The 23344-nt window shown below is 38.7% G+C and overlaps 1 protein-coding gene and 1 long non-coding RNA gene across 2 annotated transcripts in view; one reads left to right on the top strand and one right to left on the bottom strand.

Moving 5' to 3' along the window:
• Positions 1-23344, bottom strand: part of LOC127527783 (uncharacterized) — a 497464-nt gene that overhangs the window by 192638 nt on the left and 281482 nt on the right. The gene's annotated exons all lie outside the window — the stretch shown is intronic.
• The window catches only part of LOC114643317 (macrophage mannose receptor 1-like), a 119356-nt gene continuing 117093 nt past the window's right edge, over positions 21082-23344 (top strand). Inside the window, exons 1-2 of the mRNA XM_051927546.1 lie at positions 21082-21289; positions 21696-21782. Of these exons, the coding sequence (XP_051783506.1) occupies positions 21196-21289; positions 21696-21782 (181 nt within the window). The 5' untranslated portion in view covers positions 21082-21195. The remainder of the gene's footprint in view (positions 21290-21695; positions 21783-23344) is intronic.

The following is a 23344-nucleotide window of genomic DNA, read 5'->3' as shown; positions in this document are numbered from 1 at the left end:
AGCTTACAGATGTCTTAACATCTATTATAGAGATGATTGTGTGGCAATTGGAGAAAGAAAAGGAAGGGCAGGAATTGGGAGTTAGTACGTTTGCAAGACACAGTACTGTTGCAATAAATTATTTCATTGAAGGTCGTGCATGGCGCAGAAAGCATCTTGCATGAGGCAGGAACAATCTCTGGACAGGGCGTCTGCTCATTACTATCACTGCGCCACCGTGTTCCCATGTTTAACAACAAGCTTTAATTCCTATCATGAAAATGATATCAAGTATACATTTCAGTATTTTAATTATTAAGAGAGCTGTAATATCATGAATGTAATAGATTCTGTGTCCTGTCAGAGGAAGAGAAAGCCCATTTAAGAAGCACATAGTGCTTCACACACATGGAGCACATAGAAGAACACATACAAAACAAAGCATTTAATGTGCTACTTTAGTTACGATGGTATTTTTAAAAACTAGTAAATTAAATGATTTAAAGATGAAGTTTATGATGTTCAACTTTAATGACAAAATAAACTACATGATTAAAGTGGAAATTTCAAGATTAAAGTTGACATTTCGAGCTTTTTTCTCACTGTGTCCCTTTTTTTTTTCTTTTCTCTGTACCCTAATAAGCTTTCATATGACACTCAGACGTTGGGCTACGACTCGCCTTTTCACGGCTACTTTGATATCTGACAACTTCTTTTTATTTCGGGCAATGCGAAACTTTGTGAACTTGAGCTTTTGAGTTTCTTCGACACTCTATGTCACTCAGTCAACTTCCTTTTGATGTTTATGCTACTGTTTAAACCAACAAGCAGTACATTTTTCCTTGCCTGTACTTAGTATTCGTTGAAATTCTTCTATTTTACCCCGTGCTTTTGTCATTGGCTTTTCACAGAACACTGAGCTTAAGGACTATTTATATTGACTTGCATATTCAAAGAGGCATAATTTTGGGAGGAGTTGGGGAGTGAAAGCAGACACGTGCACGTGCGTTACTTTTCACGTTGACCAGGATTTATGGAGCAGAAGAACGTGGAAGTTGGTGCTCGCACAGATTAATGCATCTGGATTTTTTTTTTTTGCTTTTGTCCATATGCCATGTTTCAGTGTGAATTGTACACACGACGTTATGCATGAGGCCCAGCTCTTTGAAAGTGGAGGTGGAAATGTGAAAAATGAAATAGAAAATTTGAGACAGATATGTCTGTTGCCAAGCGAAAAATGTCCAAGAAAAGAAGTGGGGATTTGTGTGTTGCAAGATAATGTGGTGTGACGGCAAGACACATTTTAGTTCTAACAGGATCAATGTGCATGCTTTGATGTTTGATGAATGGTTCAATGTGGTGAAGCAAATCATCAAACATAAATGCTGACATACGAAAGTATTCATCATGCTTTTTATTCATCCATTTCTCACATAGGCAATACAAGCATCACATGTTCCCATCATAATGACAAGATACAAGGTCTCACATTCCATCTTTTGTGTCACTGTTGCCATCTTTTTTTGCACTTTCGCAGCAGCATCTCACACTGCCTGGTGAAATCCTTCAGATTTACATAAAGTATGTGAGCAACTGTAGTCAGTTCAATGCTCACATGGCTGCAGCTTCCACAAGCATACGCGTGCACATAGTGTCAAGTATATCCCAGGCCTTATTCACACAGCAGAAAAGATTGTTGGCCTGAAACTGGACTCCATTGAGGTCCTGTATACATCAAGGGTCAGGAAATGAGACAGAAATATAATCAAAGACTACACATCGCTGTCAGTTCTTACCACTGAGGAAATGTTAGAGATCACTAAAGACAAGAACTACTTGGCACAGAAACAGCTTCTGTCCTACTGCAGTCACTATGGCTAAACACTGTCCCTGATTCATCGTTTTCTTTTTCTGATTGCTGTTCTCCTCCTTAAATTATGTTTATTTTATATAGGACTTAACGAAATATTAGTGCAATTCTACTTTATTATATTATTTTACTAGGGGGCTTTGCCCCCTAATCACTTTGCTCACCCACCCCCCAATCCCCCCTCCCAACCGGGGGCACACTTCATGCTTGCCACTTCACGTCTCTGCCACTTGCGATGTGAAGTGGGGGGGCTGAACGCACGCTGAGGAAATGCGACTGGATCAGCTGCTGCTACCGAGCTGCGTATTCTGCATGTCACGCTGCACATCGATCATTTAAAAGCCTCTACAGAAACTGGTGCTGCCATGCTGCGTGATCTGCATATCACGCTTCGCGATGATCATTTAAAAGCAGCTGCTTGTGACGTGCTGTGTGATCTGTATGTCGCGCTGCATGTCGATCATTTAAAAGCCTGTACAGCAGCTGTCCTTTTGTCTGACTTCCTTGTCTCATGGGACGTTAAAGTGTCTCCGAGAAATTATTTGTAAGTAGGGCGTGACGTGCAAGAAGTCTCTCAGGACCTCAAAGTGTCTCTCCAAGATGACCTTGACCCAAAATTGTTTTATATAATAGATAGATATATCTGTGTTTACTGTGTATAATGTCATGACAGTGTCATGTATTGAATATTGTGTTGTTTAATTCTATGTACATTCTTAGTGTGTGGATGTGGTAACAAGTAATTCACTCCAGACATCATAAAGGTTTGGGGCAGCCACCCGTATATTGTATCCTGGCTGCGAAAATTTCAAATAATTCAACAGAGATTTTCACAAGACCGAGTCCAAAACAGAACTGCCAGACTGGAGGTAAGCTGGCGGCTTTAAAGGCCCATAGAGGAAGTAACGTCATCCAAGGTACTGGAACCTGGTGGGATTTCCCAGGAATGGTCTGTAAGGAACTGAGAAAGACAGTCAGCGCATCCTGCCACCCCCTGGTCTGATGTGGAATTACCATTACTCAAGCCCTTTAGCTGCCTCCTAGTTGCACGTGTGTGACAATATAACAACAAGAGATTATATAAGGTAGTTTCATGTCCTTTTAAATTCAGAAATTTTCATTTTTAAGGGAAATGTGGGGTTTTGTTCACTAGGGATGTTGTGGCCTGTTACAATGAAATTTGATAAAGACAAGCACGAAGGGGAACAAAATACAGTACCTGTAAAAAGTGTACTCCCCTTATAAGCTTTCTTATTTTATTGTTTTACAGCATTCTGTTAAAGTGGATTTAATTTATTTTTTGCACAGATAAACAGAAGAAAAGATTCTTTAATATCAACGTGAAAACAGATTTCTGCTGAATTAATTCTAAACTACTTGATGACATGGGTTTCACCCCATTGAAGTTAGTATTTAGTAAATGGCTGCCATGACAGCTTTGTATGTGTGTGCACAGGCCTCTGTCTCTATCAGCTTTGCACATGTGGACTACCCCTGGAAAGTAGAAATTGAGCAATCTAAGCAAAGCAAGCTTGTTTCATGGTAAATACAAATGGCATGGAGACCCTTAAGGTAAATCAAGTCAAGATTGTATTTGGGAACACAACATATGTGCTGCATTCTTGCACATTTTTTTTTTTTCATTTCTTTCCACTGGACATCTCTCTGACTCTCTTTTCAGTAATAATGATAAGAACATTATATAAACACCTACCAAACAAAACATCCAGTTAGTTGAACTTCATACAGATGTCTAGTTTTAAAATGCTGACTCTTAGTTGTACCAAAACAAATCCAAATAAAGAGGAAGCTGAGGTTGTGGCCTTCAAATATGAAACTTTCATGTCTTGTGATCCTTCCAGTAAACAGTGAGGTGCAATTTATCACAAGCACTGAATTCAGATATAGAAGTGTATGTCAACGCTGCTAAGACAGCTCTGGTTTAGAGCCTCACACCACTGCTTTAATGAAACTTTTCTGCAGCTATGTAATGCTTCTTAGATGTTTTGGGGGTAAATTATAACTGGTAAAGGTTATAAAAGATACAAAAGAAGTTGAGAGTCACAACATTTTGGATGTTTGTCCTCATCAGATATGTGACTGAAAAGCAAAATACAGATTTCGAGGAAAAGGAGGGAAGAAAACTGGGGAGAAGGAATGAAGGAAAGACAAAAGAAGGTGCAAAAAGTTAACATTAGAGAAGAGAGAGATTAACTAATGTTATTTTGTGTGGCAGAAATGTTTAACATAATAAGCTAAGATTCTTCTATTTATTTTTTTTTTTGAAAAGGTGTCTTTAAAGCTCTTTGAAAGAACACAAACAGAGTAATATGGATGTAACTAAGAGGTGTGAAATGATCTCATATAGGCTCTTTGATCCACATGGTTTATATATCTGCAAACCCAAGAGGTCTGGATCTTGGTTTTTATCCACGCAAGCCCAAACACTCAGACTCCTCGCTCATTCTCTCAAGAGAATTGATCAGATTGATCTGAGCCTCCATTGACACTACAAAGATCACACCATCTTTGGCAAAGTCAAGATTATTGAATCTTTCTTCACCAACAGATTCTCCGCAGCCATTTGACCCCACAACCTGGCCAAACACCCAGTCCATGCAAGCAATGAACAGAGGAGGAGCAAGATCACACCCCTGATGAACACCAGAATCAACTGTGAAAAATGCAGAGGTTCTGCCTCCACTCTGCACAGCACTCACAGTACCAGTGTATAGGCCAGCCATGATATCCAGTAACATTGAGAGGATCCTGTGAAGTCTCAGGATGTCCCACAGGGCAGCTTGATAAACTGAGTTGAACGCTTTACAAAAATCGACACAGGCTGCAAAGAAACTCTGCCGATATTCTCATTTTCACTCGATGAGAACCCTCATTGGCAGAATGCAGTTGATGGTAGACTTCTTAGACATAAAACCTGAACCTTACCTGACACTGAGAGCAGTGTTATCCCCCCAAAGTTGCCGTAATCCAGGCGATCACCCTTCCTTCTCTAGGTAAGGATGAAAAGTCCCATTTTCCATTCAGTTTGGATGATGCCTGTCTCCCAGATGAAAGCCTGGAGAAGTTCACCCCAATACTACAGATCCCTGCAGCCTTCTGAGTCTCATAATACGCTCATTGAAAGGACTAACATCGAACACCATCGGAAGGAGCCAGTCCACCACAGCAACAGCTACTCTTTGAGTATGACAGCCGTCAGAGCGACCAAACCAATAAATGGTGTACCCACCTACACAGATCTGGTTAGTCCCAGGTCTGTGCACCTTAGAGAGTGTCACCACTAAAATGCAGAATTTACAAAGCTCGTCTGACAGCAGAGGAAGATGAGCCTACCGGGATGGGCCACCTCACATTGAGAGACCACCCTCTGGTCTTTATATAGGGCAGTGCAGCTGTCAGTTCCTTGCTGAGACACTAACTATTGCTTATGTTTGTTGATCCCTCCTTAAATTCTCCATTTTGCTTCGGATTATTGATTTTGCAATTTCTTATTTTTGAGCTTTTGCCTTATGCAATTCTGCATAAACGACTTGGCTTTGTTACCTTTTCTTGAATTTTTGGGACTAACCCTTTTTGACTTCTTTTGTCCTTTTCACCCTTTGAATAAATCTTTTATTATAAAGGAGAAATATTGTGTCATAGTTCTCCTCTCCTCTACTGAGTTTTTTTCATTTAAAAGCCTTTCCCATTTTCTGTTGAGCCTGTGCAGGTGGTAAAGTTTGTTTCTCATGTTTTGAGGCAGGCTGACTTGGGTAGGTCTTTCTTCAGACCAGCTCAGGGTTCATGCTTTGTGGCTTACCATTATTTGGAGTTTAGCAATCCAGAAATCATAACATGTATTATGGCGCTATGGTTAGGGAACAGGATTAGTGAAGGGTGGAAAACATTTCTCTCCAATATGTAAAAATGTTTTTCCATATCAAACAGTAAAAACAGAACTCTTCATTTTATTACAAAAAAAAAATGTGGCAGAACTATTGAAAGTCAAGATAAGAGTTGACTTGGCTGATTCCAGGACTGCAAGGTATGATTTTTTTCAGGCAAAAAAAACCCAGAGACATGGAATAAATTACCAAAACTGTGAAGGAAAGGTTAGGGACTTTCAGATCTTGATTTGATGTCATATCGGACAATCTAGGTGAATCGGACGGATGAGATTGTTGGCTTGAAGGCCTGTTCTTGCCTGTTCTAATTTCACAGTTATTCATTATTCATCACTGAAGAATTACTGGAGTCTGAGGAACTATGAAAAAGGAACACAGTATTTATCGTGCCAGGGATAAAACCGGCTGTTGAGAAAGTAACTATATGAGTCAAAAGGCTTGTAATTAACTGTGGGTTTTAACTCCTGGAAAGCAAACAGAGAGATGGATGTTGAGCAAAGAGAATGTTGTGGTAGAATATCAAAAGATGGATGCAGTCTGTAAAAGTGGTTAATGAATTTGTGAAACTGGCTTCTGGAGCAGGAGGTAAACGAGGCGCAATCATTTCTAAGTCCTTTGTACAGGCAAATTTGAATTATCTGCATATTAAGTCCCTGTGTTTAGCTTGTGACAAAATGAAGCCACCACACACTTCCTCCAACAGGTGACTTATTTGCTGTTGTAACAAAACATAACATTGCAGCATGGCTACTTTAAACAGGACTTTATTTGGACAGCACCTAAAGTAAAAATGAACAGATGTATTACTGTGAAAGACAGCTTCTCCGTTGCCAGGGCAATCGTAGGCTCCCAGTGCTGCAGCGGCTCATCGCGAAAGCAAATCTAAGCCGCGGTCGTGCTATAAGCGTCTGTCATCAATGGGTGATGCAAGGAACATTATAAATATAGGGAACAGTATTACTTGACCACTAACCTGGCCATCATCCTGCCTGACTGCTGTGTCTGTGTATAGGAGAGCGGTAGATCCCGCTGAAATAAATAACTGTGCTGTTCCCGTTTCAAGCTGAATAAAGCTGGTTTTGCTAAAGTACTGAGACTCAGCCTCGTGTTTTGGGGTACAAGACAGTGACTCATGTGTCACATGGGACCAGAAGTGGGGACTTGCGCCAACAAATCCTCAAGAGGCATATACTATTCTGATACCAGCAGAGCAAAATGAGGGTTCTTAAAGCACTCCAGTCTTTGCGCTCCCCAGGAATGTGCTGGTGAAGATGACTTTGCTATGTATCAATGCCTTGGTTATGTTCCATGTGTTTCTTGGGTGGTCACCAAGAGGCAGGGCTACCTGTGAATCACTGCCAGGGACTGTCATACTGTCAATAAAATCTGGAGGGTCTCCCACAGTTCCTGGTGGTTCAATCGAATGCACTTGGGAGGTTTGCCGAGTTTCTTTTTCCACTGTACCCTGCGTTTTGACCTCGCTTTGGATTTGTTTATCTTTGGGATGTGCCTTATTGTCTAGACAATCATGTAGAAAATATGTTGCCATTTCTACCAAAATGTATGCAAATCCCCTGAAATGAAAGTCTACAATGTGCACTTTAATCACGTCTGAATGGTTTGATATGCAATTTTAAATTGTGGAGCAGAGGGATAAATCAAGGAAAAATGTGCCTTTGTCCCAAACATTATGGAGAGCACTATACATTGAATACAATTTATACAGTACATATGTATTATATTGGTTTTTGACATGTAGATTCTGTTTTTGAGGTTTATTTCTTATTTAGACATAGTTTGGAAAAGTTTCATTTTCCAGTTCTCTCAATTTTCTTTATTTGTGCAACACCATCAAGTCACAACATTTGACCTTATTCTCTATGCTTACACCTTCTCAGAAATGACCTTATAAATACGCAATGACTTTATTATGTGTTATCCCTTGGTGAATACACTATATCTTCATTCTTTTTAGTGTAGTTAGCTTATTTTCCAAAAAGACTTTAGTGTTATGATTGTTTTCTGACTTTGATTTTGTCTTTGACTTCTGATTAACATTTTGCACTTTTATCCTGGGTTATTTTGGATCTTCTGGTTTTGACCTCTGACTGCAATTTTGTTGAAGAAATCATCTTCTAGTTTTATTGTCACTCTTTTTTTTACTGTCGGGAGTTATTATCTGGCTTATGTTTATTTCCATTCTTATTGTTATTTTTGTTGTTTTTACCCATTTATACTTTAAAATAATAAAAAATAAATAAAAGTAAAAACTTTATAAAAGTGTAAGCCAATGAAGTGCTGATAACTCAGTTGTCCTGTTCTTAGATACTCATTTATTTGGTCAGAATGCTTGATGCAGCATATTTAATGAGATGCAGCCTGTTTATGTCTTTGTATGGCAATCCTAAAAGTGTGTTACAGCAATCTATTGGGCAAAAACAAAATGTATGTGTTAACTTCTCAGCATCTTGCGGTAACAGAAAAAGGTCTAACTTATGCAGTGTTTTTAAATAAAACAATGCTGTCTTTGTAACCTGGGTAATGCAGGATTTAAATCTTAGGGTTAAACTGTTGCTGGGTACACTCATGTATAACAAGAACTGGAAACACTGGAGTCAACATGGTCCAGCATCCCTATGCTGCATTTTTAACCATCCAATAATTTTCTTAATGCACCTCCAGTACTTCTTTTTAGTGTGTGATTTTCTAGCTCTGCAGCTTCTGGCACAAAGTAGGCACTACCACAGATGGGGTGAAATTTAATTAAAGAGCAAACTCTCAGACCCATTCCATTAAAGCCAGTTTAGTTCTGCTAGTCCACATAACAACATAACAGGATTTTTTTTTTTTAAAGTGGAAGAAAAGCTGAGTTCCCAGTGAAAACCCCTGAAGGCAGTTAAAGATGTGTGGCTGAGAAGATGATAGTCTGATACCATTTCTTCACATCTTACACCCATATGTAGTTAGCGAAGCCAAACATTTAGTTTCAAGTATTCAGTATGTGAGTTTAAATGAAAGTATTGTATACAGAAGCTCCTTCAAAATGTTGCATGATATCTCTTGCATTTAAAGTCCTCCTGAAAAGCACTTTAATGAATGGAGATGAGGTGCTGCTATATTTGAAGTCTTTACTTGCCAGCGGTAATGGTTCCTGGTTAGTAGCTTCAGTTCTCTTTATTAGAGTAATTCATTTCCCTTTTGCAAGTTCTTGAGGTTTGTTAATTTATAAATATAGATATAGTAAAAACTCAAAATAACATTCACGGAAATCAAAAAGCACTCAGATAGATAGATAGATAATACATTCATATTTTTTCAATCTATCTATCTATCTATCTATCTATCTATCTATCTATCTATCTATCTATCTATCTATCTATCTATCTATCTATCTATCTATCTATCTATCTATCTATCTATTGTAGCGTGCGACCGGGGCCCTTGCCCGGCCAGGATGCCTCCACATTGAGAGGACCAGGGGAGCAAGCATGGCCGGTACATTACCTCCCCCGAGACGCTAGATGGCAACCCCTCTGGGTTGCAGTGGAGCCTCGGACTCCCGCAGGGCTTCATGGGAGTTGGAGTTTGGTACAGCCCTGTTGGGATCTGCACTCGCCGTCAGGGGGTGCTGCAGCTGCAGTTGCTGAGCCCTTATGGGCAATCCTTCAGCCACACTTGGAAGTGCTGCCGCAACTGAACTCATCAAGCACCTGGAGCACTTCCGGATACATTATAAAAGGAGCCAGCAGCCACTACCCTGGATGTGAGAGTCGTGAGGAGGAAGACGAAGCTTATGGAGGTGAAGTGGAGGAAGAATAAGAGACAAAAGTATTGTAACGATATGGGAAAGAATTTGCCACTGAGGCAGTGTGTTCTAAAAAGTTAAAAAAAGAGGGGCGGGCAGAGACACACCTGCCACACTTAATAAGCAGCCTCTGGGGTGCTGGGGAGGACGGACTTTTGAAAAAGGAGGTGCAGGTAAAAGAAGAGTGTGTTTAACTCGTGATGTGGGATGGTTTTTGAGTTTTCAGTGTGCTTACGGTTTGTCCTGACTACATTGTTTTTCGGCTTGTGAAGTCAGAAGAAAATAAATAAAACCATTGATTAGTTTTTTTTGGACAATTACCACCACTTGCTTGCGAGATTTATTTGCCCTGCCTGGGAAGGGATATTACAGTATTCGTGTGGAGTTGTGCTTGTTGGAACGGGGAAGGCGTTGCCCACAGGCGAAGAAATAGAAATTAAACATTTATTAATTTTATCAGTGTGTCTCCCATGTCTCTCTGTGTCGGGTTGGCACTCATATAGCGCTTTTCAGTCACACTATCTATCTATCTATCTATCTTATGTTGTACCTTTCATACCTGTCTATCATTATCGATCTGTGTAACATTTTTAATTAAATGTTTAAAATTTCCTTTTTTTAATTTTGGAATTTGTTTTTATAAACACCATAGCTCAAGGTTATCCCTAAAAAACATGTTGTACCACAAAATGTTTTAAAAGAGCTGTATCTTTTGGTTGCAGTGGGATATAGTTTGTACATAAATAAGTTGTAAGATCTACACAGCAGAATTGCTTTTGGTAATTAGTCAAAATACTTGAAATTACTTAAATTATCAATATGCCTAATGTAATAAAATAGTGCTTTGCTATATTTTTTTTTTTTGCAGAGGGTTTGAGGAACTGGGGACTTAACTGGAAACATGACTAGGACTAAATCCTGAAAGCTGTTTTGTGTTCATTATTTAATATATTTTATAGTCGTATTTTAATATAACTTCTGCTGAAGTTTTAGAGTTGAGAAAAACATCTTTTCAAACAGGAGTCTGGTTGTGCCTGTTTAAAATGGAGGAGCTACTGGTTATGTTGACTTCTGCAGGAAGATGCGGGTCCAGATGGATGGACACTGGAAGTGGCATTTGTGATGGAAAAGCCATCAATCTTTTGGTCTGCAGGTGGAGGAAAAGTGAAGGCATTATCACATAGCGCCAATCCATGGATCAGTGGAGAATTATTATCACCAGAGCCCTTAACAATAGAATTACCAAAGCCTATGAAAAAACTTGTAAATCCGTCCCACCTTAAATCCCTTCACACCTCTCCGTCAGCATCTTTTGTCTTTTAAATGTGTCAATAAGCAGCAAGCAGCCTGCTATCACATCCCCTTCACCGCTGCACAAAGTTTTTTCAGCTCAAGTCTGTTTACCTGCATGTTCAGTTGCTTAGAGTTGTATAGACTAGAGTAAATACTATATCGTTATTTGGACCACATGCATTTTATGTGTGTTCAGTGTCTGCAACAATCTATGTAAACACATCATTAAAACAGAAACGTTTTTCATGATTTAGTAATAATTGACAAAATGTAGACATGAAGCGTATAATGTGTGAAGCCTGAAGTCCAAATATCAAATAAACACTTTCACAAAAGGTACAAGTATAACAAAACAAATGCACTTTTATTCAAGAATATAACTGCAGAAAAAGAACTCACATTAGAGTACGACATTGACACATCTTTATCCTAATTGCTTTGGTGGTGTAATGGTAAGAACCGCTGACTGGTAATCAAAAAGTCATAAGTTCAATCCCACATGACTCCATTTTGAGTAGTGAGCTGCTCTTATTCTTACTATTTTAGAATAAAAACATACATTTGATTTGAGTCGGTAACAGCCATTGTAAATGTATTGTATTTGTAAAGGTTAGCGTTGTTTTTTTTATCCCAGTTACGTTCACACTCCCCCTGATGTGACACTGCTGTTTTCACATAAAGATGCGCCATAACAGAGGTGAACTCAGACAATGACATGGGTTCTACATCAGAGAAAGAATGCATGTCACACATTATACGCTTCATGTTTACATTTTGTCAATTATAACTAAAACATGAAAAAGTTTCTGTTTTAACAATGTGTTGAGGATTAAGGGCTCTGGTGTAAATGAGGATTGAAATATGCAAGTAAGCAAATTATCTCTTTATTGTTAGTGATAAACTGGGGGCTCTATCTTTAAATGGATATTTAAATGATCACTTACATTCTAATATTTAATTAGAAGAAGAATCATTAGAGGAGCATCATATCATAGTCTACATCACAGCTGGCTGCCATAGTCACATAGAAGAGAACGAGGAGAGCATTCTATACAGTATGGTTAAAAATCAATTAGGGTATTATATTAATGGACATCCTGTATATACCGTTGTAACAAGGGGGACAAGTGCTAGCCCAGAGTTGTAATACTTCTACTTTAGTTACTGGTAGGACTGAACTTTTTATTTACCTTTTGAAATCCTTTCCTTCATTGCATCTTGCAACTTGTTTTAGACATTTCATTTATCCTTTATTTATGTTCTCTTTATACAGTAATAGCTGAAATAGCTCAAATTGACATTATCGGTTGTATATTTTATACATTTGTCTTTTATGTTTAGGAGGGTTTGGTGGGACTATTTGACATTTAAACATATTTGTTATTTATGTTTTAGACTACACTTTATTACTTTAATTCTTTATATGTTGTGTTTTGTGAGTTAGTCATTTGACAACTTATTAGTTTAAGGCTGTTGGGTAGCACCATTCAGTAATGTCAGTAACAGTGACAGAAAAGCATTTTTCCAGGGCAAAAGGATATGGAAATGGGGTGTAAATGTGAGGAAATAAGTAGCAATTTACACCTGGGTACCAGCGTTAAAGAGTGTTGCTTGAGGCACCAATGAAGAATGTTTCGTGCAGAAAACTAAGAAAAATGTCCTTTGTCTCTTTTTCTGAATGGAATTTTATAGATAAATCAATGTGGACATTTGCAGTGCATTTAGGTGCAATTTAGGGAAAGTCAAGGAATTGTATTTGCTTGGAGCTGGTATTAGATAGATAGATAGATAGATAGATAGATAGATAGATAGATAGATAGATAGATAGATAGATAGATAGATAGATAGATAGATAGATAGATAGATAGATAGATAGATAGATGTATTGCCATAGGTATGAAGGAGCCCCATTAGCATGTCTATACACACTTTTGCTGAATAATTTGTTGGCTGAAAGTGCTAATGTGTCAGAGACAGAATGTGTAGCGTTGCAGTTTTGTCTTCATTCTCTCTTCTAGCACTGCATTACATACAGTAGCTGAGCCTTCTTTTTTAATCAGTTTGTAGATTCAGTGGGCTTCTCCTGAGGTGATGTTACTGGCCCAGCACACTACACATTGGCTATCACAGAGTTGTAGAACATGTTATGGATGTTGCAACCCACATTAAAGAAGCTGAGTCTCCTAAGGAAAATGATCTTGCTCTTCCTATTCTTCTATAATTCCTCTGTGTTATCAGACCAGTCCAGCCTGTCATTGATGTGTACCTTCAAGTACTTTTAGGAGTAGACTAGCTCAACACCCTCTCCTTGAATAGTGAATGGAAATAGAGGCTCTTTGGTGTGACGAAAGTCAATAATCAGTTCCTTGGTTTTTCTGTTGTTGAGTTGCAGACAATTCTCAAAATTCTCCACCTGTCTCATCCCCCTTATCCACACACTGCAAGTGGCATGCGCTGGTGCTACACTTTTATTCCAAGGAGTACAGTATGAAGAAAGTCGGAGACAAGACTGTTCTTTGTGGTTTTTCTGTGCTGCTCACACAGTCTTTGAGCTTCACAATCTGAGGTCTCAGAACTGTTAGAGCCAAACAGACCAGGAATTAACAATAACTTATTGCACTCACTTAAAAATCATCCACTTGTGAAACATTTTGTCTTTTATTGGATATGCACTCAGATGGTGCTCTCTTTAAGGACAGAGGTTTTCAATTTGACTCAACACATTTGGCTGAAGATAAAACTCTGTGGCTTCACATTCACTAGTCAGGTAATTTATAAGATTACAAAGCCCAGCTTCAGTCTTTAGAAAAATACTCAGTGACTTACCTGTCTGTCATCCTAGGATGTGGCTCTCTTGAAGGTAAGTGACATGTAACTGAGGAGCTGACTGTTAGAGATATGGAGCTATAAAGAGTCTGAGTTATTGCAGAAAATGTAATTTTAATGGTACTGTATCTGTATGTAAGAAACTACAGCAGAGAAAGATCTCTGATGTGCTTAGCATTAGAATCCCTGAAGCCTTCAAAAATATTCGTAATGCCAGGCCACCTTAAATTCCCTTGCACCTCCTCATCTGTGTCTTTGTTTTGCAAATGTGGCAATCAGCACAAGCAGCAGGCAGCCTGCTTCATCATCCCTCACAGAGGCAGCTGAAATCAAGTCAGACACAAAATTCTCACAGCTAAAGTCTCTTTATCTGGGAGTTAGGTGTCTGAAATTGTCTAGGGTAAATAATATATTGTTATTTGGAAAACATACATTTCTGTGTCTATAATGATCTGTGTAAATGTGGGATGACAGGAAATGCAAGAAATGTTGAACACATACCTTAAAAGACAAACTTTTTTCAAGTTATAGTAATAATGACAAAATGCTGTTATGAAGTGTATAATGTGTGAAAACTGAAATCCAGATATCAAATAAACACTTTCACAAAAGGTATAACAAGTGCGCTTTTATTCAAAAATAACTGAAGAAAAAGAAATTATTCAATTTACATGTTGCAGTTCATGTGTAAAAAACGAAGTCCAAACATCTTGTCCTCTTGGCTGGTGCAGAGGTAAGAGCTGCAATCTCATAATCAAGCGGTTGTGGGTTGATCCTGGTACCTCCCAACATTTACCGCTTTGAGAAGTAAGCTGCTATTATTATTACTATTATATAATAAAAGCATACATTTCATTTGAGTCTGTAACAGCCAGTGTACATTTTTGCTGCTTGTAACAGATATCACTGAAGGGATATAAGCAGACACAGAAACACTGGTGAATCATGTCTTCTTGGTATCTTATTGTCACTTGATTTTTTTTGTTCAGTTTTATTCTTGAATAAAAGTACACTTGTTTCATTATACCTTTGCGAAAGTTTTTATTTTATATTCCAGTAACCACTTGAATGACGTCAAATCTGTCTCTGCCTTTCTTGTTCTCTCTTGTGCATGGACATACAAATCCATATCTAAGATCTAAACAGCAACATGGAGAATTGTTCACATACTGAAATGACTTTAGTTGCAGGGGGAAGATCCCATCCCACTTTGTTTATGGTGCCAAGGAGAGTTGTGTTGCGGTGTAGCAGTCTATTGGCCAGCGAAAGTGACGTGAAGAAGTTGTCTGTTGATATGGTTCTGCCTTTGTCAACAAACGGCTCCATAAAGCTTTATTACCACAGTCTTGGAAAGATTTTCTTCCATGGGACGACTGAAATCCCAATAGAGTATTAAAAAGAAACGCTTTTCAATTAGAGTATGGCATCAAGTTAATGAAACGTCTGGGATATTGATCTGATCAGTTAAGTAGGTGCAGGTGCATTAGAGGGGCAACAATGAGACGACCCCTAAACAGGAATGGTTTAACAGGTGGAGGCCATTGACATTTTTCCCTCCTCGTCTTTTCTGACTGTTTTCTCACTAGTTTTGCCTTTAGGCTACAGTGATTGTCACTACTGGTTGCATGAGGCAATACCTGGACCCCATAAAGGTTGCACAGGTAGTCCAACTTCTCCAGGATGGCACATGAATATGTGCCATTGCCAGAAGGTTTGCTGTGTCTGCCAGCACAGGAAACTTCAGGAGACAGGCAGTTACTCTAGGAGAGCTGGACTGGGCCGTAGAAGGTCCTTAACCCGTCAGCAGAACTTGACTGGTATCTGCTCCTTTGGGCAAAGAGGAACAGGATGAGCACAGCCAGTGCACTACAAAATGATGTTCAGCAGGTCACTGGTGTGAATATCTCTGACCAATCAGAAGCAGATTTCATGAGGGTGGCCTCAGGGCCCGACATCCTCTACTGGGCCCTGTGCTCACTTCCCGGCACCGTGAAGCTCGATTGGCATTTGCCATAGAATACCAAAATTGGCAGGTCCACCACTGGCGCCCTGTGCTTTTCACAGATGAGAGCAGGTTCATCCTGAGCACATATGATAGACATGAAAGGGTCTGGAGAAGCCGTGGAGAACGTTATGCTGCCTGTAACATCATTCAGCATGACTGCTTTGGTGGTGGGTCAGTGATGATATATCTGGGGAGGCATATCCATGGAGGGACACACAGACCTCTACAGGCTAGACAACAGCACCTTGACTGCCATTACATATCGGGATGAAATCCTTGGCCCCATTGTCAGACCCTATTCTGGTGCAGTTGCTCCTGGGTTCCTCCTAAGTTACGACAATGCCTGGCCTCATGTAGCGAGAGTATGCAGGCAGTTCCTGAAAGAATGAAGGAACTGATACCATTGACTGGCCCCTACGCTCACTCGCCTGACCTCAATCCAATAGAACAGCTCTGGAACATTATTTTTCGGTCCATCCAATGCCACCAGGTTGCAACTCAGACTGTCCAGAACCTCAGTAATGCCCTGGTCCAGATCTGGAAGGAGATCCCACAGGACACCATCCATCATCTCATTAGGAGTATGCCCCCCTTGATGCTGTCAGGCATGTATACAAGCACATGGGGTCCATACAAACTACTAAGTATGATTTGGAGTTGCTGCAATGCAATTTCAGCAAAATGGACTCGCCTGCCTCATCATTTTTTCACTTTGATTTTCGGGGTGTCTTTGAATTCAGCCCTCTGTAGGTTGATAATTTTCATTTCCATCAAATGATGTGGCATCCTTTCATTCCTAACACATTGCCCAGTCCATATCATTAGAGATATCCAGCAGGATTTCTTTTCCCATTGAGATCTGATGTGTTTTCAAAGTGCTCCTTTAATTTTTTTGAGCAGTTTATACTACATCCTTCCAGACATCAGACCACAACAGGCACAGTGTGGGTAAAAGGCCACCTTCTGCCTTCTGGCTAGGTGCTCAGTCTACTCCCTGTTTCTCTTTATAAGAGGTCCATTTAGGATACCTAATGGACACCTTTCTAGGGCAGATGATGGTTAGGGATAGAGAACTATACAAGGTTTGAAGTAGTTTTGACCTTGCACGGGCAGATTTGGGAGGAAGGACACCCTGTGCTCAAACCATTGTTTTGGGCCCCACCTAGGTGTACTGAGGAAACCATGGAAAAACACATATGTAATGTTAAAGCTAAGGAGACATATAGACTTTAATAGACACTAAATAACAATAGCAACAGCAGTGTGAGAACATGCAATAAGTGTATGGATAGCAGCAAAAAAACACTGAAACCTGCAGAAGAGATGATGAGTGAGAAATGGAGAGAGCTTGCAAAGTCAAAGCTTAAGATTATACTTGATAGCTATCAGAGCAACATAAACCATATCAAATATTAAAAAGCACAGGAGTCTGATCCATTTAAACCATTTAAACTCTCTACTGGAGAGAGAGAGAGATAAGAAGAGATGGAAGAATAATATTTTCAGAATGGCTCCAGATTATTTTCACACTATTAGCTATTTTCAGCTGTTAAAAGTATAACTAAGAAAAAAAGAAGCCAAAACAAAAATAAAATATATATATATTTTACAAATAAAATCAAATAAAACATTCCATCAGGTTTAATTTTTCACCAGTTTGCAGACTCTAGACACTTTTGTCCTGCTGCCAATAAACTGTACCTGTAGTTCAGCAGTGATACTGCCAGCTCAGTAACTGTGTAGTGTGTATCACTTCAATGCCAAACAACCTTTACAAATCATAAGCACCAAAATTGCTATTTTTAGACTGCTATGTTTTATTATGCTGTATAGCACTTAAGTTTAACTTTGGTTGTTTAGAGCTGTAATTAAAAATAAATAGACATTAACATTGACACTTATGAACAGACTAAAATTTTGTAAGGGGTCATCTAAGTACTGTCACTATTACCACTGAATGAATCACTTCCTTCTACACTGCTTTACACTCCAAAGGCCTGTATGCACCTCTCCTGCTGCCACAAATACTGTGTCACTACCTGCAGTTCATTGGAGACACAAAACGTGGGAATGAAGATGTGGTAGACGAACAATCTCAAGTCTAAAAGTAAAGAGATTAAAATGGACTGGTCTTACGGTAGGAATATTTTTAACAAAACTCAGAACAAATATTTTTTCATGATTTTTTCATGATTAATTTTGAGGTCCTTGAAACCCAGTGGGTCCCTTTTTCTAGTCGCGAGGCATTGTATTATTAATGCTTCAGCAGACATGTCTTTAAAACATTAATCAATAAGAGTGTACAGGCATTGGTGGTTCAATGTGCTGACCTCTTAATGACTGCAACCAATGGATAGATTTCCTTCCTTCAGTACAGGACTACCATCGCCAATTTGTTGCATTCACATGTGATGTGAGTGGCCTGGAGGCCTTTTCCAGCACTTTGATGCACGTCTCTGTGTCCATTTTTCAACAGCGCACACTAATGCTTCATGGTACAGAGTGGAACTGTTTAGGCCAGCAACATAGTGCAAGTCTGTGGCATACAATAGTGACTACAATGGGCATATTTTTGTGCCAGTTCTAATTAATTATAAAATGTATTTCAAAATCATATTGTAGATTTGAAAACATTATTAATCTCCATTCTTTCTTTCCTAGTTTCAAGCTGTGCCATTTGGCCCTACTGCACTGTGATCAAAGTGCTCCGTGATTGCCTGTGATGTTAGGAGGAATGTGGACACTCCAATCTTCTAGGACAGTGCATCATAAAAGTGACAACCTTCGTAGGGACATTTATGTTTTAGAGAATACCCAATGGTCTTTTGGCATTAAACCCCTACATGTTTATTTTCTACAGTATGTCACCAGCTGCAGTTTTTGTTTTCCTGTCCTCCCTGGCCATCTGACCATAGCATTGGACTTATTATAATCATTGGAGACTCATTAGAAATTGAGTTTAACAAATTAGTCCAGATTTAGAGACTCTTCCACTTAATTTATTACTATCTATATTATGAACATTTGAATTTATTTATGTTATCATTTCATTATTTTTGTATTTCATTTAATTTAATTATTCATTGTAATTGTATTTTTTCTTCATGTCTTTTATGTCACTTTGAGCTACATATCTTGTATGAAAATGTCCTATAGAACTCAATGTTGTTGTTCTTGTCTCACAACTACAGGTACTTGGGTTTGATTTCTCAGCATGTCCTGTTGGTAACCTGCAAGATACTGAAGACCAGGGATCTGCCACCCAGCATAATCGGGGAGAAAGTACTTGTATGCTTCTGTCTCCCCCAGTCCTATCACTGTATTAGCCTCCCAATATTCTGGCCTGTTCCATCCCAGTCAGAATGCCAGCCAAAATATGCCTACTATTACGATAGATAGATAGATAGATAGATAGATAGATAGATAGATAGATAGATAGATAGATAGATAGATAGATAGATAGATAGATAGATAGATAGATAGATAGATAGATAGATACTGAAGGAAATTAAAGGGTTATAGAAGCAGATAAAAAAGGCACAAATATACATATAACAATAATCATAATAATTTTAGGTATGCTAACAAGGTACAAATAGACATATGACATGAATTATCTCTAAGTAGATTATCAAAGTGTAAGTATTTATTAAGTGTAATATGATTAGAATTGCACTTATTAGTTACAATTCCACAGTACAGGATTGTTACGGCTTACCAAAAGGCCTATGGGTATATAAATAGGCCACACACAAGTGAGAGAGACAGGGAGACAAAACACCGAAAAAAATAACTAAACCAGCGAACTAAAAAGACTCCATTTATTGTCAAAAAGAAAAACCTCACAAAAAATGGAGAAAGTTACACACAAAACAGAAACAAGTCAGGAGGACAACACTAACTTAACTACCTAGCTAAACAAAGTTGACACAGCTAGATAAACATTATCCACATTTATCACATAGATGGCTAGCTTACAACAAGTACATTCCTTTAACAAGCAATAAGAAACAAAAACCCAAAGCCAGGCCATCCAACCCTAACTCTCCATACCTTGCTCTGTGAAACCCAAATACTTCTTCTCTCACACTCTCTCTCTACCCTAAAACCCAAACAAGCTTCTTTTTATAACCTTCACCCCAACCCACCACCCAGGTGATTTGATAACAGTGGGAAACTCAATAGGTGGGTAATTAGGGCAGGACTCAATTTAGTCATCTGCACCAAATTTAAGAAAACAAGCCGAGTTTAAAAAAAAAAAATCTAGAGTTGGTTGTAACAAGGATATTGGTCATTGGCACAGTATATGGCACATAGTGCCAATGTCTGTTAAGATGTCTACTAGACCAACTCAGTGTCATTCAACACACAGTGCATAATATCTACTTGACGGATGAGTGACTCATTATGAAGCCTGATGACTGAGAGTAGAAGCAAACTTAAATAGCACTCATTGGAGCAACACAATAGTCTCAGGTTGTTCCTAAATATGCTCCCTTGTTTATCCAAAACCTCATACAAGGAGTGACAGTCATTACCCAGAATAGTTAGCAGCCTCCTGAGTAACTGTCTGTTCTACCACTTTCCTGGAAGTCCAGCCTGACAACAATAATGGAAGCAGTCTTTAATCAGTTTGTTTAGACCATTGGCATCACCTACGCTAATGCTATTTCCCCTGCACACTACTTAATAGAAAAATACAGTGGCTATTACAGACTGGTAGAAAATATATAAGACTGGTTTGCATACACCAAACAATCTCAGCCTCCTGAACAAATACAGATGGCCTCTGGGTTGGTCAAGCCTGTCATTCAGATGTACCCCTAGGTATTTGTATGTCCTCACCAGCTCCACAGATTCACCATTAATGATAACCAGGGCAGAGTGAAGTCTATGATTATCTCCTTCAATAATTCTGCAGATGACATTGTATTGTATCTAAAGTCTGAGGTTTACAGGGTAAACACGAAGGGAGCTGGCACAGTTTCCAGTGAAATCTGTTATACTTATGACCATATCAGATACACAGGTGTTAAGCTTCACAAACTGTGGATTGACTGAATTAATTTAATAAAATGGTTAGCTGGATGGACATGTTAAGGAGTTGTGTAAAAGGCTGTTTTAAAAACTATGTAAATAATGAAGAAGTACTGAGATATTATTGCAATTATGTCCTAGGATCAAGTCAGATTATACAAGGAACACACAAACGCACATAGGAGTCTACTGAAATGGTGACATGATAGCAGAAAACAATCAGTATAAGAGAATTCTAAGAGCAAATTTCAAATCATCCTGGCATGCACACATACGTGTGAGGAAGCAAATTACTTTTTTTAGCAACTTCTGAATTCTAATAATATATATTCTTTTTTTTTTCTTGATAAAATAGAGAACAAGGAACAGGAAGTGTCATCGCTCCACCCACAAAGCTCAATCACTTCAAGCTGAGCTCCTGTTGAATTGTCTACGCCACCTTAGCATAGCTAATGTGACCTGAAAGGACTGGGAGATGCCACATCAGGAAGATGTCGTGTATTCAGATGTCAGGGTGGCAAAACCTAAAGGAGAAAAGAAGAAGAGGAAGAAGGCTCCTGACACTCCAGGTATGAGAACTCGAACAGTTAGAGCATCATCTTGTATATGTGTGTGCTGTCTACTCTGTGTGATGTAAGCCTGTCTTCAGTTGCCTGTCTGCTAATTTTGGCTTCATCTTCATAACTCAACCAGCTGTACAGAGATTTCATTTCTTTATCTTCTACTTTTGTTTCCTCTTCATCTCTAAACAAATAACTGCCCTACAGTCACCTTTTCCTTCTTTTGTATTTAAAAATACTCCTAAAACCCAGGCGGACATCAGCCTATCTGTAGTTTATTAAGCCATTTTTCAGCAGAATCAAAGTACTGCGATGTGATGATGACAGATCAGCCCACCCTGCAGACTCTCACACCATCTTATACTATTTAGCTTGCGCACTATTTTCAGAGCTGCTCTTTTATTTTTATATACAGCAGAAGATGAAGTCACCTACTCTGATCTGAGATTTTTAAAGGGTGATGGGCAGACACAGAGGAGCCAGAAGAGCAAGACGACTCCAGGTAAGGAGCTGTAAAGAGCATTTCAGAGATAATCTGGAGGCTTTTTAAAGCTGACAAGAGTGGATGGGCACAAGGGTTTAAATTCTGGGAGAACAATGTGAGTGAGTATGCACCAAGAAAAGGGCCAGTGTGTGGTTTATTGCTGTGACCTGTGATATGTTGGAATTCATAAACAAATATGGAGACTCATTGTTTTAGGACACTCAATAATATCAATTTTTGATGTATCCAATTAACTTTATGAGTTTTTGGAATTTGAATGATTACTGAATACATCAGTTCAGATTAATGTTTGCATTTCTGGCATTAGCGTTGGATTTTTTCATCTGTTATGAGGTGAAACGATTGAATAGAATACATTTTGTACTGATGAACTTAACATTCTACAATTTTGGGGAATATTATTAGATAATATGTGTGAATAAATCAGAGAACAATAGAAAAAGTGTTGGGGCTCCAGGAGACACAATGTTTAATGTCCAACTGAAAAAAAAATACACTTAGATGTAATATCTTAAATGATAGAGAGCCTTGACTTGTTTGTGGACATCAGATAACAGTGGAGCTCTACTTTCTCCTGAAGCTGGTTCACAAATGAACTGACGAGTAGAAAGCAAAAAGGTGGGACTAACCCTAATCAGGTCGGGACCGGAAATGATGTCATGCGTGTTCTGGGGCGCTCTGCTCCACTTTAATGAAAATGGATACTGGGTTAGCGGTTCTGTAACAGACAATATCTTCCACCGTGTTTCCTCACACCAACACCCATGAGACACTCCTAAAGCTTTCATGTGTGACATATGTCAATAAATTGATATTATTATTATTTCTCATGGATTCTAATAGCTTCTGCCTCACTTATCCAGCATCCTGGATTCAATTCCTGCCCTCAGTGTTTGTCTGTGTACAGTTTGCCATTTTTTCCAGCTCTGCGTTTCCTCCATTTTTACTCCCTTCTTACCAAATATGCATAGAGTAAGTTATAATTTTTTCCTAGATCGGAAACCAAAATGCACAAATCAAACTTCCAAAGGCCAGGCTGTTAATACTTAAAAGACTGACTTAAATAATCAAATTAAATAATAATTATTCTTTACTTGATAAATAGCAATAACCAGTCATTTTCAGTACATTCTGAATCCAAAATAGGAAGATAAATAACTCAGAATGGGATTATAAGGAACCGAAAACAGCACTCTAATAAAAGTCTAAAATGAAAAAAATTAAACACTAATTTTGAAATATTATGATAGTACTGAATATGCAATAATAGGCAAGGCAATAAGCAGAAGATTACAATTGGTTCACACACTTAAACACTTAAGTTTATTTTAGCAGACACCACAATAGAAAAAAGTTCCTTTTTGTTTCACCAAATTCTAAACATAACCCAAAAATGTATTAAACAGATCATTGTCAAAACTGCGGTGACGTATGGTGCTGTGGCTCTGCAAGTGGATGCTATTCGCGATGGCATGCTAAGGCAAAAAAGAATAAAATGCCACGGAAAAAGGCAGTGAAGCGAGGACATCCAGCAACAGAAGAAACAAAGGGATCTAAAA

Source organism: Erpetoichthys calabaricus, chromosome 5 (assembly GCF_900747795.2).
Source record: "Erpetoichthys calabaricus chromosome 5, fErpCal1.3, whole genome shotgun sequence".
Classification (NCBI taxonomy): domain Eukaryota; kingdom Metazoa; phylum Chordata; class Cladistia; order Polypteriformes; family Polypteridae; genus Erpetoichthys; species Erpetoichthys calabaricus.
Note: the sequence above shows the minus strand (reverse complement) of the source record. Positions and strands in the feature narration are given on the sequence as shown.